The sequence below is a fragment of the Guyanagaster necrorhizus genome (assembly GCF_019112545.1).
Source record: "Guyanagaster necrorhizus MCA 3950 unplaced genomic scaffold BT62scaffold_39, whole genome shotgun sequence".
Taxonomy (NCBI): Eukaryota; Fungi; Basidiomycota; class Agaricomycetes; order Agaricales; family Physalacriaceae; genus Guyanagaster; species Guyanagaster necrorhizus.
The window spans coordinates 104,021-120,179 of record NW_025064918.1 but is presented as its reverse complement, the minus strand read 5'-3'; the positions used below and the strand labels follow the sequence as shown (position 1 = coordinate 120,179).

General features: G+C 47.3%; 7 protein-coding genes and 1 non-coding gene across 8 annotated transcripts; 4 read left to right on the top strand and 4 right to left on the bottom strand.

The window, feature by feature from the left end:
* The first annotated feature begins 1,573 nt into the window (after window positions 1-1,573).
* BT62DRAFT_937234 (GroES-like protein) lies at window positions 1,574-3,240 on the top strand. Its single transcript, XM_043187279.1, has 5 exons — window positions 1,574-1,892; window positions 1,944-2,068; window positions 2,121-2,494; window positions 2,548-2,914; window positions 2,975-3,240. Coding segments are annotated over exons 1-5 (1,053 nt in total). The 5' UTR covers window positions 1,574-1,890; the 3' UTR covers window positions 3,160-3,240.
* A 746-nt stretch (window positions 3,241-3,986) lies between these two features.
* Window positions 3,987-5,513, top strand: BT62DRAFT_937233 (GroES-like protein). The gene is made up of 5 exons (XM_043187278.1): window positions 3,987-4,195; window positions 4,243-4,370; window positions 4,425-4,798; window positions 4,852-5,218; window positions 5,272-5,513. Coding segments are annotated over exons 1-5 (1,056 nt in total). The 5' UTR covers window positions 3,987-4,193; the 3' UTR covers window positions 5,457-5,513.
* A 956-nt stretch (window positions 5,514-6,469) lies between these two features.
* Window positions 6,470-6,547, bottom strand: BT62DRAFT_t166. The gene has a single exon. It is a non-coding gene; the product is annotated as a tRNA-Val (tRNA).
* Window positions 6,548-7,218: 671 nt separating this feature from the next.
* Window positions 7,219-8,182, top strand: BT62DRAFT_1080186 (uncharacterized protein; the record flags this gene model as incomplete). Its single annotated transcript, XM_043179561.1, has 5 exons — window positions 7,219-7,465; window positions 7,514-7,667; window positions 7,718-7,972; window positions 8,034-8,052; window positions 8,103-8,182. Exons 1-5 carry the CDS (start codon window positions 7,344-7,346, stop codon window positions 8,180-8,182), a joined length of 630 nt encoding a protein of 209 aa, XP_043034812.1. The 5' UTR covers window positions 7,219-7,343.
* A 372-nt stretch (window positions 8,183-8,554) lies between these two features.
* BT62DRAFT_1080185 (uncharacterized protein) lies at window positions 8,555-9,724 on the bottom strand. The gene is made up of 5 exons (XM_043179560.1): window positions 9,409-9,724; window positions 9,193-9,355; window positions 9,026-9,138; window positions 8,878-8,973; window positions 8,555-8,826 (listed from the first exon to the last, which is right to left on the bottom strand). Exons 1-5 carry the CDS (start codon window positions 9,576-9,578, stop codon window positions 8,694-8,696), a joined length of 675 nt encoding a protein of 224 aa, XP_043034811.1. The 5' UTR covers window positions 9,579-9,724; the 3' UTR covers window positions 8,555-8,693.
* Window positions 9,725-9,811: 87 nt separating this feature from the next.
* Window positions 9,812-10,698, top strand: BT62DRAFT_937230 (uncharacterized protein). The gene is made up of 3 exons (XM_043187277.1): window positions 9,812-9,937; window positions 9,985-10,592; window positions 10,646-10,698. The coding sequence occupies exon 2, from the start codon at window positions 10,022-10,024 to the stop codon at window positions 10,448-10,450; it is 429 nt and encodes a 142-aa protein (XP_043034810.1). The 5' UTR covers window positions 9,812-9,937; window positions 9,985-10,021; the 3' UTR covers window positions 10,451-10,592; window positions 10,646-10,698.
* Window positions 10,699-10,786: 88 nt separating this feature from the next.
* Window positions 10,787-12,200, bottom strand: BT62DRAFT_997235 (uncharacterized protein). Its single transcript, XM_043190637.1, has 7 exons — window positions 11,991-12,200; window positions 11,783-11,930; window positions 11,516-11,728; window positions 11,309-11,467; window positions 11,152-11,256; window positions 10,976-11,096; window positions 10,787-10,919 (listed from the first exon to the last, which is right to left on the bottom strand). The coding sequence occupies exons 1-7, from the start codon at window positions 11,998-12,000 to the stop codon at window positions 10,878-10,880; spliced, it is 798 nt and encodes a 265-aa protein (XP_043034809.1). The 5' UTR covers window positions 12,001-12,200; the 3' UTR covers window positions 10,787-10,877.
* Window positions 12,201-14,652: 2,452 nt separating this feature from the next.
* Window positions 14,653-16,088, bottom strand: BT62DRAFT_937228 (kinase-like protein). Its single transcript, XM_043187276.1, has 5 exons — window positions 15,834-16,088; window positions 15,503-15,787; window positions 15,413-15,450; window positions 15,042-15,357; window positions 14,653-14,991 (listed from the first exon to the last, which is right to left on the bottom strand). Exons 1-5 carry the CDS (start codon window positions 16,059-16,061, stop codon window positions 14,755-14,757), a joined length of 1,104 nt encoding a protein of 367 aa, XP_043034808.1. The 5' UTR covers window positions 16,062-16,088; the 3' UTR covers window positions 14,653-14,754.
* Window positions 16,089-16,159: the final 71 nt, after the last annotated feature.

Below are 16,159 nucleotides of genomic sequence, written 5' to 3'. Positions count from 1 at the left end.
GCAAAGCAGGTACGCAGGGTAAATTAATCAATATGCTATGTGGATTGAATTGACCACTTTCCGGTAGTACTTGGCATGTTCCGTCGTAAAGTAAAGTTAGACAGAGCCCTCTTGATGGGAGGGACGGGTCATTTGCTTCGTTTAAGCGTATAAGGTCGACAATGCCAGGCTGCTTGGGAAGAGCCTTCGCTCCTCGTTGTACATCTCTCGAAAGAGAGAGAGCTTGTTCTGATGGACTCGGTATGACGTTAAGGATGAAGCTAACAACTTCTCACCAGTCTCCGTCTTGACTCATGTCGAAAAAAAGAGAGCGATGTTTGCTAAGAATAGGCCTAGAGACTCGCGGAAGGGCAGTCACCAGCAGCTTTTCGGTCCCATAATTCCATGAATAAGACGCAGCAATTAGTCATCAAAATGAAATCGAAAAAAGGACTTGAACAATTAACTAAATGTAGAACCGCAAGGCACAAGGAGTAGACTCGACTCGGGGATCTCGTAGCCGATTGTGAATAACCAGAGGATGGGCCGACTACTTAGCATTGTTCATGCCTGGGGGGGTGGGTTACCAAACTTGAGACATGGAAGGAGTGGCGAGGAAGAGAGAAACCGTTGAAATTTCGGCAATTATAATGCGAGAAGTAACAAGGCCAAGAGAGTCTGACACACACACGGAAGAAAATGACCGCGATATCCAACGCAACCGATAGAAAGCAGCGGAAGAAATAAGAATGACGAGAACGTTATGAAGGGCGGAGGGTCCGTGAACAGGAGCGCCACAGAGGAAAACGTTAGTTCTGCCCCATTCCTTTTGAATGGCTAGAAAGGTTTCGAATCCAATGGCAGATGATCAAAACAGAGAGAACGAGTACGATATGCCCGACGCACGCACGGTGACCTCGACATCACAAATTACTTGAATTACAGAAATATCTCATCAAGGGATTCAAGGGATTCGAGGGATTCGAGGGATATCGAAGCCTGTCTCTATATCCGGTCAGTAAAGTACCGGTTGTGGCCCTTTGTGTTATTTGTAAACACACCTTTTGGTCGCGCCGCCACGTGCAGACTGAGATGTAGGCGTCACCGACGTTGCTTCCATGACGCGTTGACATTACCATGCGCGGATCCCCCGCCTGCTTACTGACGAGTATAAAAAGACAACTCATCGCGTCATCGCTCCTTTCCTTCCTTCTCTCACCTTCTCCCTGCCGTTCCGGGAACGTATCCTACCCGCGTTCCAAAGTAGAGCAAGAGCAGATCGTAAGACATTCAAGTATCGATACCAGAGCTCAATCACCAGTGGCGTAGGGCAAGATGGGTGTAGCCTCAGTGGTCCTCTGTGATAGACACATATGGTGCAATCTGTTCCGTTTCATCAAATATTCACATGGTTAGTGTTCCCTTACCATGAAGTCCAAAATTTACTGACGGGTTTAGTATATAACTGAGACAAGTCTGACTGGGCCCATATCATTTCGGCTTTGGGCGGCATGTGGAAAAGCGGCCCGAAGGTCCCACTAAATAAAAATGGACGAACCGAGGCGCTTTGCATGATATTTCCCCAACCCCAGGCTATAGACCCTCATTATGAATCTCTCCGGCCCCGCTTTCGATCAATCTGGATTGGTTTCGCGGCTGTTGAGCATGAGGCTAATGTATTAGGAGAGCGGGAGCCTGCGGGTTATAAAAACCCAAAGCATTTTTCGAGCATATTTGCAAACTGCTCATATGATGCGCGCGCGTGTCTTTGCCATCATTTTGGATCCCCTCCGGCCCAACTTTACCGTTAGCGGAAGAGCCTTTACCACGTCTTGTCGTTATGGAGCGTTCCGACATCACTTTTACACACCATTGGTTCCTAGGAGAAACATATCTACAACCAGAATCACAATGTGAGTTTACCCAAGTCATCGCTCAGAACGCGTTGTTCATTCCTTTCACAGGTCAGATACAATGAAAGCGCTCGTGTTCTCTGCCAAAGGTCAGCCTACGCTGCAGGATCGTCCGCAACCAGCGATTCTCAAGGCCACCGATGCTATCGTCAAGATGGTCAAAACGACCATTTGCGGTAAGTGTTTTCCCTCTGTTACTTTTCCAGACAACTTTTAATAAACTACTAGGTACGGACTTGCACATTCTTAAAGGCGACGTCGCTACGTGCGATACCGGACGGATCCTAGGTCACGAAGGTGTTGCCGTCGTGCAATCCGTCGGAGACGGCGTTGCGAGATTCAAACCAGGCGACAATGTCATCGTTTCCTGCATCACCTCTTGCTCTAGCTGCGAGTACTGCCGCAAGGGTATGCCTTCTCACTGCATCGACGGTGGATGGATTCTGGGGAATACTATCGATGGCACTCAAGCCGAGTTCGTCCGTATCCCCTACGCCGACGGCAGCTTGCATCCCATGGTCAAAAGCGCTACTGCGGAGGAGCAGGTGATGATTAGTGACGTCTTGCCGACAGGATTCGAATGTGGCGTTCTCAACGGAAAGGTACGACTTTCAATTCCCATACCACTGGATAAATCTCAGAAAAGGTGATTTAGGTGGCCCCAGGAAACTCTGTCGCCATTGTTGGTGGCGGCCCAGTTGGTCTTGGTGCGATGATCACCTCGAAATTATACTCCCCTTCACAAATTATCATGATCGACCTCGATGCTAACCGAATCGAGATGGCCAAGACTTTGGGTGCCACCCACGGTATTGTTTCCGCCCAAGGCACAGATGTTGTTGGAGCCGTCATGGGTCTGACAGGAGGCAAGGGTGTCGACACCGTCATCGAAGCCGTCGGTGTTCCTGCAACGTTTGAGCTCTGCCAGGAGATTGTCGCCCCAGGAGGAACCATAGCGAACCTCGGCGTTCATGGATGCAAGGTAGATCTGCACCTGGAGAAATTGTGGGATAGAAATATCAGTCAGTCATCTTATCATCTGACCGTGCCAAGAATCATGAGATCTGATGGTTTCGAAATAGCTATCACTACACGTCTCGTGGATGCTTCTACTTCGCCTATGCTCATCAAGCTTGTCGACGCGGGAACGCTCAAGACCGCTGGATTGGTAACGCACACGTACAAGTTCTCGGAGATGGCTAAAGCCTACGACACGTTCGGGGCGGCAGCGAAGAATAATGCTTTGAAGGTCATAATCAACTTTTAGCTTGTTGGTATGTCCAAATACGGCCCGATAACAGAAAGACCTGTACTTTTAATCAATACCATGATATTTCCTGTACCTAGCCACTGTGTTTGAATCCGCACGGTTCGAAATCCTCTGCTTCCTAGTCTTCTTAGATTTGTGGCTGTTCTCTTTCCAGCGAGGGAGAACGACTACGGTCTCGTTCTGGACGGTGCATCACGCATGCTCCTGGGCGGCTTCTACAATATGTGGTACATTTCCATAAACTGAGTGTCCTACAGAACCTGGATTTTCCTTAATAATTGGCGCAGCTGCGATGTGCGTTGGAATAGAGAGCGCAGCAACAAGCTTCAGCTTTAAACAAGTGTCAATGTTGGTCTCGAATTCATCTTTCTTCATAGTAGGGGGCGCCGTATGTGAAGAAAGAGTGCACCCTACCTGATGGCCTCTACCCTTCCCCGAATCATCATTGCTAATTGGACAGTGCTGATAGGGCATGGTAACCGCGCCTGGTAAGCAGCTATTCCGTGTCAGGGCGAAAATAAGCAGATAACAGGTGAAACTTTTCTAGCTTTGGACCATTGCAAAATGAGTCGGGATTCCCTCTAATGATAAAACCGACTCGGACTTATTTTGCTGCGGTGAAAAGCCTAGGTCAAAAATTCATCTGTATTCTAATTGACTAGCGTGATTTAGTCACCTGCTAGGAGTAGTTATAACCTTAACGCCACAACGTCATCGCTCAACTTGCATGGGAAACATTTCAATGAACTTTCTTTGCCTTTCTGCTCTCTCCTTGTGCCGTATTTATACCATGAATTGATCTCTATTCTAATTGTTTCCCTTGAATTTTTTGACCAGCACGATTTCGCCATTTAGTCACCTGCCAGGATTGAACGTTAACACCGCAACATCGTCGCTCAAGTTGCATGGCAAGCAATTCAATGAGCTTTTTGGGCTTCCTGTTCTCCTCGTATCAGGTCAAAATCCGAGCTACAGTCCTTCAGTTCTGGTGCACCACTTCCTAACCACCTACCTACCTAACAGTGTTACACATGTGAGTGTCGGCCAATATGTCCATGAACTATCTTCATCCTTTCACAGGTCGGATACAACTATGAAAGCGCTTGTCTTCGCTGGAAAGGGTCAACCTATGCTACAAGATCGTCCAAAACCGACAATCATAGAGTCAACCGATGCTATCGTCAGGATGGTCAAGACTACGATTTGCGGTGATTCTTGCCTTCCTGTCTTTCTTTGCCAGACAGGCTCTAATGCACTACCAGGGTCGGACTTACACATTCTCAAAGGCCACGTCTCTACGTGCGATACCGGACGGATCCTGGGCCACGAAGGCGTTGCCGTCGTACAATCCGTCGGAGACGGCGTTACGAGATTCAAACCAGGCGACAATGTCATCGTTTCCTCCGTGACCTCCTGCTCTAGCTGCGACCACTGCCGCAAGGAGATGCCTTCCCTCTGCGTCGACGGTGGGTGGACTCTGGGGAATACTATCGATGGCACTCAAGCCGAGTTCGTCCGTATCCCCCATGCGGATGGCAGCTTGCATCTCATGGTGGAAGGCGCGACCGCCGAGGAGCAAGTCATGATCAGTGACGCTTTGCCGACCGCATTTGAGTGTGGCGTGCTCAGTGGAAAGGTATCCTCCTATGCTCGCTGATGTATTGAACACTTTTTAACCAACGTGGGTAGGTGGCCCCCGGATGCTCTGTCGCTATTATTGGCTGCGGTCCTGTCGGCCTTAGCGCAATGGTCACGGCGCAGCTCTATTCCCCCTCGCAAGTCATCATGGTTAGTCGCAACTCCAATCGTATTGCACTAGCCAAAAGTATGGGTGCGACACATGGTATTGTATCGGGAGAAGGTGTAGATGTGGTAGCGGCCGTCAAGGAACTCACAAACGGTAAAGGCGCTGATACGGTAATCGAAGCCGTCGGTGTCCCCGCAACCTTTGAGCTCTGTCAGGAACTCGTTGCTCCGGGAGGGACTATAGCGAACATGGGCGTACACGGCTGTAAGGTGGATTTACACCTGGAAATTTTGTGGGACAAAAACATTAGTGAGTTGTTATCGTCTTGAGGGTATTGGCTTTATTTAACGGGCGTGTAATAGCCATTACCACTCGTCTGGTGGATACTACTACCGTGCCTATGCTGATAAAACTGCTCGGTTCGGGACAGATCAAAATTGGGGACTTGGTGACGCATAGGTACAACTTCGCAGAGATCGAAGAGGCTTACACTACGTTCGGGGCGGCGGCAGAACACAAAGCCATGAAGGTCGTCCTCAATTTCTAACCTGTAGCTACTTTGATACTGTCACGATGTCAAGAAAATCCCGTTAGTTCTGTATTATGTCTTTCCTGAGGCCAAAGAATATCTGCTCACTGGGAGACATGTTTGTTGGGATTTTGCTGGAAAGTTCTAGAAAGAGCAATCCGGCATCATGCCGAGAGTTGATGAGTAAGCTCGAGAGAAAGAGAAAGTTATAGTAGATTCTAGATATAAGTCTGGAGAGTATAAATACAAGCTCTGTAGGAGCTGTAGAATAAGGAGTTTATACCTTCTGGCCTTACCAGCCTGGAGTCTACCCTGCGCATTACCGAGGATTTCCAACAATGTTGAACAGAGTGTGGTCAAGATACAGAGCCTCAGAACTGGTACGGTTAACGTTCACCTTCCATCTTCATAATATTTCTCCTGACCGAACTGGAAGTTGGATCATCCTGCCCTTCGAGATGGGTATTGATCGATGATCGTGATCCCAACTTCCATTTGGACTACCGTTTCTCCTTTTGTCCGGGATGCTCATGTCAAATCTGTTACAAACTACCGAATTGAGATTGCAGGATCGGAGCTAGTCTTCGACTGATATTCCTCCCGACTCATTCCTTGCTGGTGATCAAAATGTCTAGGTTGTCTTGGAACGCACTGTTCCCAGATGTATCTGTATCAGCTTCATGCTAAACGCGCATTGGGTGCGTGCGCAATGTTCGGAGTCGATCCCTGTGCGCCTGTCTTCGAGATCCAGAGATATCCTTGTAGTTTTGTTCCTTAGTACATTGTCGCGTTTCAATGGGATTCGTTGAATTGGCCTTTGTCTAGGCGTACTTAACAAAATGTATTGATGATGAGAACCCGGCCATGCTCTATGATATGATAACCGAGCCAAACAAGACGGTAGAAGCCATCATAGTCCAGCCTTTTGTGGCACACTCTACAACGCTACTAGATTGACAAGAGAAAAAGATTTGTGCTAGCTATTTAGACTATCAAGTCTAGTTATTGGTTCAAAATAGATGCACATACAGTGGTTCAGCCCAGGATCGAACTGGGGACCTTGTGTGTACCTTGTGAGACACAAATCATAACCACTAGACCACTGAACCGTTGCATCGTTGGGGATAGGGATATCTTTTCTAATGCAATCTTAAGGTGAGTAGCATCAAACGAGAAAGTCATCCCACAGCCTATCGAGAAAAAGAGCCCAGGAGTGGACGCGAATCACTGAAGTGGCTGCGCGAACTCAGCCAGATAGCGAACATAGCACCCCAAAGCCCGTAGCATCATAGGCAGCACTGCACCACTCTTCTCTTTGCTAGGCATCGCAATGTTCCTACTGGGAGAGTTCGAAGACTGTCTTTGACGCGTCCGCCGTTTGAATCGCGTTCAAGACGACCAAAAATGAGTATATTGATTGGCTTGTAATTCAGGAACACAGCAAAAATCTGTCTGAAGTGAAGAAACAACGCTTATCCTCGAATTTAAACTTCTCTTTTGCTTCTCCTTGCTGCTACCATCCTCATCTACAATTTCAAACCGAGAGCGACACCGGTCGAGTGTGCTGAATGCAAATGATAATAGTGGAGAAGTTGGTAAAGAACATCGGTGAATTATTCTGCAGCGCCCTGGAGGACACCAAGTTGGATCCATAAAAGAATGGTAGCAGGGCAAGAAACGAAGCGAGATCGCCAAGGGTCGTGGCAGTGATTGATCAGTCATCGGCACAACGGTACGAGTTGCCAGCGGGCTAATGCCACGAGTTCCGGTACTCGGGCTTCTCAACTGCATCTGTCATTTGCTGTCTTCGAGTGAATGTTCCAAAATCACGGGCACTAGCTCAATTACATACGTACCCACCGTCTGTTGGGTTTCGCTCTTTCCCTTCTCCTTCCGTAGCCCCCGATGCCGGTCAAAAGGTCGGAAGTTGAGGAAGTGCACGACCAAATTCGAAATCTCATCAAAACCGTCCAAGAAGACGACACGTTGGGAGACGGGAAGCAGTTGATTCTAGATGATCTCGACGCGTATGGGGTTTTTTTTAGCCGATGGTGCTTGCTAATTGTTCTGTGCAGAGTCCTTCATGATTTAGATAATCATACTTTCGTAGGAAGCATAAGGGTCTTCTTTTATGCTTGCGTTCGTAGGGTAATGGCAAAGATTCCAGAGGCAGTGCCCTCTATTGCCGAAATCCGAGATAATGTTGATGCCATAGAAACGGCCTACAGAGTACCTCCCATTTCATTTTCTACCTCAGCCCATCTTGACCATTTCGGTAGGACAAATCTCCGCTCATCTTACCGGCTGAAGGAAACTCGCGGCCTCAGAAGTACCGGTTGCCGAACCGGGGTCATCGGCAGTCTACTCTGTCGGTGTCTTCAGTCCGAAGGGATCCTCTGAAACAATACGAACTATCATCCAAGGAGCCAGAGCAGAGTGATCTGGGGAGACCTTCTACGGACTCCTCGATTGTGTTCAGACGCGCCGAAAGCATGACGCCAACAAATATGCATATAAGCTACTGGCCACATGGAGTAAGGCGTTTTGATTTGTGTTACATTAAATGTCGCTTATCGTAATCCCTTTTAGCGTTAGCCCCCGACGCAACGTCAAGGTCCATATCGCACCCATCTTCAACATCTTCTTTAGACAATTTATCTTCAGCCGGCCTCGACCGGCTCCTCACAGCGACATCCTCATCAACGAAGTTTCATGTTTCTCACCATAATTCAGCCACGCTCTGAAACGCTATTGCCATGATAGTCACCGCTACTATCTATTCATCTCACAACCTACTAGTATTATTATCACTCCGCTCAACTAGCACGAGCTACGACCCATGATTTCTAACTCCACTCCAATATTTACGAATATATGACGCATCTTCTCGCTAACTATCCATGCCCGCTTCCATGCAGTTGTCGTGGCCAACGACGTAAGAAGGACACTCGGGCAGCTCAAGACACGTCAAGTCCAACTTAAGCTGTCGAGAATGAAGTAGCTAATGCGCGAGATCAACGGCGACTGCAATGTGTCTCGCCGTCTTTCTGCAAGAAGCGACACTTGAGAACTTCTCATGAGGTAAGAATACGATTTCATTTCTTCGACAGTAGTTGGTAACATCGAAGACAGATTACACAAACGCCACGGCAAAGAGACCCAAAATTAAACATTATTCATAATGCATCCATCATTCACTTAGTCTTAATCCTTTCTTCAAGTTTCAGGCCTAATAACGGGAAGAGCATCAGAGCATTAGTAGCTCCCGTATTGAGTTGTCTGGGAGGACTCGTCATCCCTGTGGCATCTACAGAGATGGTCATGGAAGCTCGCGTAAATGTATGGCTGACTCGGAGTGTAGCCGCCTTGTCGGATACGAACGCTTTCTCTGAGACACTTTCAGTCTGGTCACTACAAGAAGAGTAACTGCGCCACATACCGCAGCCATGCTTGATCTTGATGGTTTAAGCCCCTGGCAGGGCCAGCCAAGGATGAAGACGACGTGTTGTAGTTTGATGTTGGCAGGAAAATGCTTCTAGTAGGTAATCTGCTTAGAAAACAGTACGATGTCATTTTTGGTCACACACCTTCCTCCAGTATTGCTAAAATCTACAGAAAATGCGTAGCCAGGAAACTGTCCTGAGGTGGGGATGTTACCAGCGTTAGCTAGATTGTCGATCATTCTCTGATCAGATTCTCTCTAGAAATAGTATCCGCGTGACGACAGTCGAAGACAATGCAAATGAAGACATACGTCCGCGCCATCTTGAATCTTCTGCAACCGCGCATTGATCAACGAAAGCTCACCACGGAGCGGTGTATGCGAAAGGGCTTCCTTAAACTGCTGGTATATACTTGTGTACCACTCCATCCGGGTGTTAGCATTGGCTTCCAAGCTTGGAATTTTATCCAAAAGCCTGGATTGAGAGATTATTAAGCCAGGATGAAGGTCTCTGCATATTGAACGAACATTTCGACGCGTAATACCCATTTGATTAATTCTTGGTCGGCGCATGCCTTGTCAAAAGTATTCTGGATGTGAAGCTGGAGGGAATTCGCAATGACTCTGACTTGAAGGATCTCCTTGCTACAGATGATATCACCTCGTAGCCACAAATCCTGGGTAATAGGGCTGTCCATGAGAGTCAGAAAGGGGGGAGGGATTGGGTAAAGAGGAGTGGCTCTGCGCCATCAGATATCGGTAGGTTTTATCTCTGACTGCCCCGGAGATGTCCATTCTAGAGACAGAAACAGCACACAATATAGGCGCCAGGGAGGAAGAAGTCAAGACGAATTGAATTGAGCCGATTTGTTCGATCATGGACCTTCCTAAATGAGGTCGCCAAAGACTTACATAATCTATCAGTCACCATCTTCAGACACATGCTACGACCGCGATAATATCATCCTGATTGCCAGATTCCTTCATGAAGTTCAATCTTCATCCCATAATCCTGTTGCAGTTTTATGAAGATGAACGTGTAATCTACGTCGGTCGTGTAAGCATTATCGTATGAAATTTCGTTATTTGCTCACTGAGGTTCAGGCATAATGATAGTAGACGTGGTTCGACTCTCTGACAGATGCAAGGTCATACTGGAAGTCGTCTCACTACTATCGAAACGTGTTCAAGCTGCGAATCGCACATTTTCTATCTCGGCCAGGACTCAGGCGACTTCCCCGTAATCGTGTTATTGTCATTCGTGATGTGGTCTATCTGTGAAGAACCTTGCTTTGATTTTTCCATTCTTTGTCAGCTCCTCCGTTTCACTGTCGACTGGAATTTATCGAACGAGCTGAGTTGTCTCGCGGGACCAGGTGACTGCTACTATATCGATTTTATTCTGAATGCTTTCCCCTCGGAAGGAGGAGTCAAACTTAAAGCCGTCGTTTCGGGAACGGTGGGCCAGCGAGTTACAGAGATGAATAACTCAAACGACATCTACATCAGCCCGTGCAAGGAAGTGACCTCGCATGAGTTCCTTGTGCACCTGGAAGAGTACTTCCTTTAGACTCTTGGGGAGACCAAGTTTGAGTGTCACGATTCTTTATTTTGAACTCTATGTCAACATGATTCATAGCATTCGCGTGCAGGCGGGTCTGGGTATCCGGGTCTTTTCCTCTCAAGCCTCAGCCCTTGATTTGATGGTGCATGTATGTATTGCTTATCAACCTATCAACCGTGAACTGACCAGACAGCCGGAAAGGATACGTAAACCGTGAGTGATCGCTGACTCGAAGTGAGTCTCGTTGTAATGACATTCCCGAGCAATACCTGGTGTTCTTTTCGTAAAATTGGGATCATACTGAGGCAAACTAAGATGTGTCGCATAATAAAACATAAAATTCCGATTTCATACACTTTGATAGTATTGGGTACATGGAAGGCAGGAGTATGTTGAAACAAAAAAGCGTGCATATGAAACAACTATTCCAAACTTATAGATCAATAGCGACGGCATAATACTGGACGCTCAGGAACTGGTATTAAAGTTGGTCAGTTTTATCACCAACATCAAAACAATAACCTAACATACCTGTGCGGGGAGGAGCTGTCCCCGAGGATCCTGAGTCGCTTTGGTCTCCGTGAGGCGTCTGGCCGGCGTGGGGCTCTCCGATCCGCTCGTTTGGCCATCCGGACGCTCATAAACACCTCGTCTTGTGCGATAAGATTAATCGCAATCCGCATTACGTTCATAAAAGCGTTACGTACCGAAGCTTGAGGTAGGTTGCAATGATTTCAAGCTGGCTTCTCGAGCCCAAGAAAAAAACAGGAAATCTTAAGGATGAGGACGATGCGATATGCATCGACGCTTCCCTAAAGAAACGCTATTAATCAAAGGAGATGAAACGATAACCTGCGGACATACCTAACTGCAGACGTATCGGTAGGGTGGGTGGTATTCTCCGGGGGACGGGAATGGCTAGGAATGTGGCCTGAAGCATAATTAGTCCCAGCGTCAACCATGCCGTTCGGTCTAGTGGCATAGTTATATTTTCTAACGCAACCTCTGAATTGCCCCAGGGTCCTAGACCGCCATCAGAGTTATCGAGGACTATATCACAATCTTACTCACGGATCATAAGGGTAAAGACGGTACACTGAGGACAATGCTTCTTTAATCTGCTCAACGGTGAGACAAGGGGCTTTCCCGGAGGAAGTGACGAGGCGATCATTGTCCGATATGCTAGTCACAGTATTCCCGGGTCGAATTGATACATTCTGAGATGTAACAGAATTGTTCGAGGAGGCGTTATCAAGGTAAATCTTCCTTTGATCGGAAAGTGTTCTGAAACCAATGTAAAGAAGGCGAATCTCTAAAGTCAATGTTTTCATCATGCACCTCGGAACCGATCTCGATCTCCTGTAATTTCCCGAATACCAAAGGGAGTTCTTCCTGCGCAGGTGTAGATTCGAGGAAATATACGAACCGTTTGGCCAGTTCAGAATACCAATCGGTATATTCGATATTAGTGGTATCTCCCAAGGCCCTGGTGATATCATATTTTCAGAAAAGAGACAACCCGAACTGAATAAATATATAGACGAACAATGTAACATTCTCGACCCATTGCTCGAGAATGGCGTCCCCACTAGTGTTCGCCTTTGTAAACCTCGTGTTGATTTTGGAGATGAGTTCGTTTGCAATGGTCTTGACCTGCTCGATCTCCTTGTCACTGACAGTGTTTCGGTGCATTAGACCATCGGTGCTGTGGTCAGCCATGGATGTTGCAACAGATTTTTTTTTGGGGGGGGGGGGGTTGGTAGGGAAGTTTTAGGCCAAGCAGGGAGACTTTTACAACAGAACGACGAGCAGGCGCGCGAATACTATGAATCATGCAATCATGCCGAATAGGGTTCGAGATAAAGAATCTTGACACGACACCCAAGCTTTGTTTCCCAAAGAGTCTGAAGGAAGTACCCTTCCAGGCGAAACGAAGGATTATGGGCGGTCACTTCAGGAACGGATTTCCAGATCGAAGGAATAATCTTTACAGGGATAAAGTAATGTGGACGACGTGACTCCATTGTTCAACAAATCTGGTATTGTGAAGATCGCAGAAGGACGCGAGGCGTAACAATCTAGCGAATAGAAGAAGCATCGACGGCCAGGATACCATATCGCACTTCCAAGGGTGATATCAGACAAGCGCAGAGATCAGTCAAATTGACGGAAGAGCGTTGACGCACAGTGGCTCAGAGGAGAACAATGAGATTATAATCAGTAGGGGCAAGTGTGTACCCTCGGTGTAGCCAGTCCCTAAATCACGCGTTCTGGTCGCCCGTGAGCAATGAGAATGTGTCGACCACAATGACTTACCAGGGTGCCAGGGTCTCCGACGGGGAAATTAGTGTTCATTTTCCAATCCTCGGTCACCTTTGTCTTCTGGAGTGCCTATTACTACAACGGCGTCTCTGGTCTCCTGGGATCCCTTTGTTTACGAGTCAGGTTGACAACGGCCTTGTTCCAGAAAAGAAATTATATAACACAGCAGACTGCAAGACTAGGGTGAGGGAAAACAAAGCAGAGCAAGCTAACCCAGAACCATGGGACCAAAGGATCGCAAACTCTGTTTGACTATATCCTCCATGAAATGGACAATTTGCTCGAGCGAGAGACGAGAGAGACGATGGCCTCTGATTGGGCTAGCACGTCTAAAGCTGTCAGTTTCTTAGTAAGATCATCATAGGATCATCAACCGAAACCATGCTCCGCAGTAAAGGTTCAAGTTGCGCAGCCCGGTATACCTCTATATCACGGATTAGCTTTACACAACCAGAAGAGGCAGACAGACGTTACCTCGCAAAGGTCCAGCATGGCGACATCAAGCTGGTAAACATCCGCAAGAACAAACTTCCAGATCGAGGAGGAATATTTACAGGAATCCATTGTCCAAATCCAGAAGTTTGCACGAGACACAAGAGTGACAGTCTAGCGAACAGAAGCGTCGAGGGCCAGGAAACCACATCACGTGTTCGAGCGGGGATATCAGATAAGATTTCCTCATGCTAAGCAGAGAAGCGCCGACATCAAATGAAATAGCTATGTGAGCCACACAAGATCCAGATCGTGATTAAGCCTCCTAGAGAGATGTAGACGTCGGATAGTAGCATGAGAGCACAAGCATCGCGAAACAAATCTGATGGACGAATCTGAATCAGTGAAGACGATGAAGACCTTTCAGGAGCAAAGCTTGGGCGGCAGGTATAGAGCCACATCATCGAGTCAAAGAGCCGTGCGAATAAATTCGGTACCGCGGTGAGTCACAAAGGACATGACTACGCTTCGCCCCAATAGTAAAAGGCTGTATCTTATATGACACGCTTGATAAAAACTGCGCGTGGTGAAATACTTTCGGTCGCTCCCTGAAATCCCAGGTTCAAGTTTGTGATTCGGTTCGAAGCGGGCATGCTCCTATTAGCGAGCGCGATTCGTAGGAAGCGCAAGAATAAAGTAAAAGCTCAAACAAGCAGAACATTACCTCAGTCGTCAGCATTACAATTTCCAGTTCAAAGGTGAACCCAAAAGCTTTCGTGTAGCGGAAGAATACCAGGGTCTCGTTTCGATTGATGGAAATGTCGGTGTTCGGAACCTAGACCATCAGACGACAGAGGAGGGCGCTGAGAACTGATAATAGCTCATTAGTCAATATATAGGAAAACTTTACCAAGTCCTGGGGTCAGGAGTTGAAAGGACGGTAATGGGGCCATGCGGATGTCAGAGTCTAAGGGTCCAACTCTAATCTGCTTCTTTCAGAGACACGAGGAGATACATGGAACGTCACAGCCCAGAATACTCCATCTCATCTTTAGTGGAGATATCAGGGAAGCACTGAAATCAAACAAATTGCTGTGTGAGCCACGAGTAAAGCCAGCCACAGAGTTTTGACTAGCGAGTGGTGACGAAAGTTCAAAGAAAGACGCAAAGCCTTAAACGGTATCAAAAATATGTTCCAGAGAGTGAGAGAGCAACAGTTTAAACGGAAGAAGCACAAATGTTGACCAACGAGTCGGCGTCATGAGTCAGAAAGACCATGAAAGTGCTTGGTATCATACTGACTCGTTGAAGAAAGGTTCGTATTTGCAATGCGGGCAAATGTCACGATCATGCTGTGATCAAGGCTATCTGATCCTGAGCAGCGAGGTACCACGCCATTTTGGTCCATTAGCACGAGCAAAATGTGGCTTGCGGATCGGTTCAGGATGCCATCGTTACGATCCAAAAGAAGAACCCTCTACGAACGCATGTTGCGGAGCTGAATTACAGAGTAGCTGAATAAAAATAATAACTACATAGAATAAATTGAATCGCGTCTAAACATGTGAACGGCAAGGAGGAAAGATATGATAGAAGAATCGAACCCAAAACCACGGTACTAATGGATCATACAAGTCATCTGACCATATCCTCCAGTACAAGGACGATTTTCTTGACCGAGAAACGATAGCCTCGAACTGGACTAGCGCTTCCGATGCCGTTGGTCTCTCATCGGGATCAATCGAGACCATCTTCCGCAGCAAAGGCTTGAAATCATTAAGGCCAGTATAACCCTGTCGCGCTGATGAGAAAATACAAATCAGAGGGGAGCAGACGGCCATACCTCAAAGATGTTCATCATGGCAATACCAAGCTGGTAGACATCTGCCTTGAACGGATTGTAGAGAACGTCCTGCGAATTCTTCATCTCTGGAACACGCTGGCCAACGATTCCCGAAACAAGGGCTTTCTCCCTTCCCTCGGGGAAGCATTCCGAGAATTCGAAATCGATATAGTAGTAGTCTACTGGTCCGACGCGGCAACGGAGTTCAGTTGGCAAACTCCACTCGACACCATCATGGCTACGTTTGAGGCCGAAGTGATAGCCCTTGGGCATGACCCGTCGATGGTCCATGAGGATATTATTGACACTGATATCTCTGTGCATGTGGGTCAAGATGAGCAAGCAAATATATTGTAGAAAACAAACTGCACCTATGAGCGATGTTCTCGCTATGCATAAACTCCAAGCCCTGATCCATCAATATCAGTGACGTAGAGCACACTGCAGAGACAATACTCAACGGAAAGTAGCTGTCGGAACAGCTCAATAAATTCCAACCGACAATGAAAATACGAATATGCAAAGAAACGAAACATGGGCATGACCGCTAGAGCCCAATTCTCCACACCGGGAATTGGGAATGCATCGAGAAGCGGTATGGTATTATTACGAGGATCCTTCCGCACTTCCTCCGTCGAGAAAAATTGCAAAATTCCGAGTTCAAACTCGTCCGACAACAATGATACAACTTTAATGACCACTTTACTGCCATCAGATACACGAGTTGCATCTATAATTCTCCATCTCTGAAATTTCATGAGCAGACGAACTGCCAAAATGATTGCCACGTACGCGTCCGCCATGTATAGTATGCTCGTCTTCATAGGACTTCAAGTCCGCTTGCGGATGAGGATTGGACTTCCACGAAGGAATCCAGTCCGGGTGATATCGTGGCCGGAGCATGTATCCTTGGGAAGCGAGAAAAGGTTGCAGGTTGACCCAAAACATTTCATTTTCTTTGCGATCACAGTTAGCTGGTATGTAGAGTTTCTTGGCGCGAGGCTGCTCCGGAGAATCCATGCCAGGTGGACGTCGGAAAGAACCAGGGAAGATGATTATGTCAGATTTTGATGGGTGCCCTGTTTTGGTGACAGTCATCAGGCAAACTGGCTCACAAG

What these genes read in the sequence shown, in the direction of transcription:
- BT62DRAFT_937234 (XM_043187279.1), top strand. An exon ending in GGTCAAAACGACCATTTGCG is followed by an intron (nt 2,069 to 2,120) that starts GTAAGTGTTTTC and finishes ATAAACTACTAG; the next exon opens with GTACGGACTTGCACATTCTT. An exon ending in GTGGCGTTCTCAACGGAAAG is followed by an intron (nt 2,495 to 2,547) that starts GTACGACTTTCA and finishes AAGGTGATTTAG; the next exon opens with GTGGCCCCAGGAAACTCTGT.
- BT62DRAFT_937233 (XM_043187278.1), top strand. An exon ending in GTGGCGTGCTCAGTGGAAAG is followed by an intron (nt 4,799 to 4,851) that starts GTATCCTCCTAT and finishes CAACGTGGGTAG; the next exon opens with GTGGCCCCCGGATGCTCTGT. An exon ending in TTTGTGGGACAAAAACATTA is followed by an intron (nt 5,219 to 5,271) that starts GTGAGTTGTTAT and finishes GGCGTGTAATAG; the next exon opens with CCATTACCACTCGTCTGGTG.
- BT62DRAFT_1080185 (XM_043179560.1), bottom strand. Translation starts at nt 9,578, where the DNA reads ATGGACAGCCCTATTACCCAGGATTTGTGGCTACGAGGTGATATCATC. An exon ending in TTTAGCAATACTGGAGGAAG is followed by an intron (nt 8,974 to 9,025) that starts GTGTGTGACCAA and finishes ATTACCTACTAG; the next exon opens with AAGCATTTTCCTGCCAACAT. An exon ending in CAAGATCAAGCATGGCTGCG is followed by an intron (nt 8,827 to 8,877) that starts GTATGTGGCGCA and finishes AAAGTGTCTCAG; the next exon opens with AGAAAGCGTTCGTATCCGAC.
- BT62DRAFT_937230 (XM_043187277.1), top strand. Translation starts at nt 10,022, where the DNA reads ATGCAAGGTCATACTGGAAGTCGTCTCACTACTATCGAAACGTGTTCA.
- BT62DRAFT_997235 (XM_043190637.1), bottom strand. An exon ending in AGATCGAGATCGGTTCCGAG is followed by an intron (nt 11,729 to 11,782) that starts GTGCATGATGAA and finishes CATTGGTTTCAG; the next exon opens with AACACTTTCCGATCAAAGGA. An exon ending in ACCGATACGTCTGCAGTTAG is followed by an intron (nt 11,257 to 11,308) that starts GTATGTCCGCAG and finishes GCGTTTCTTTAG; the next exon opens with GGAAGCGTCGATGCATATCG.
- BT62DRAFT_937228 (XM_043187276.1), bottom strand. Translation starts at nt 16,061, where the DNA reads ATGGATTCTCCGGAGCAGCCTCGCGCCAAGAAACTCTACATACCAGCT. An exon ending in ATACTATACATGGCGGACGC is followed by an intron (nt 15,788 to 15,833) that starts GTACGTGGCAAT and finishes ATGAAATTTCAG; the next exon opens with AGATGGAGAATTATAGATGC. An exon ending in TGTTCCGACAGCTACTTTCC is followed by an intron (nt 15,451 to 15,502) that starts GTTGAGTATTGT and finishes TTGATGGATCAG; the next exon opens with GGCTTGGAGTTTATGCATAG.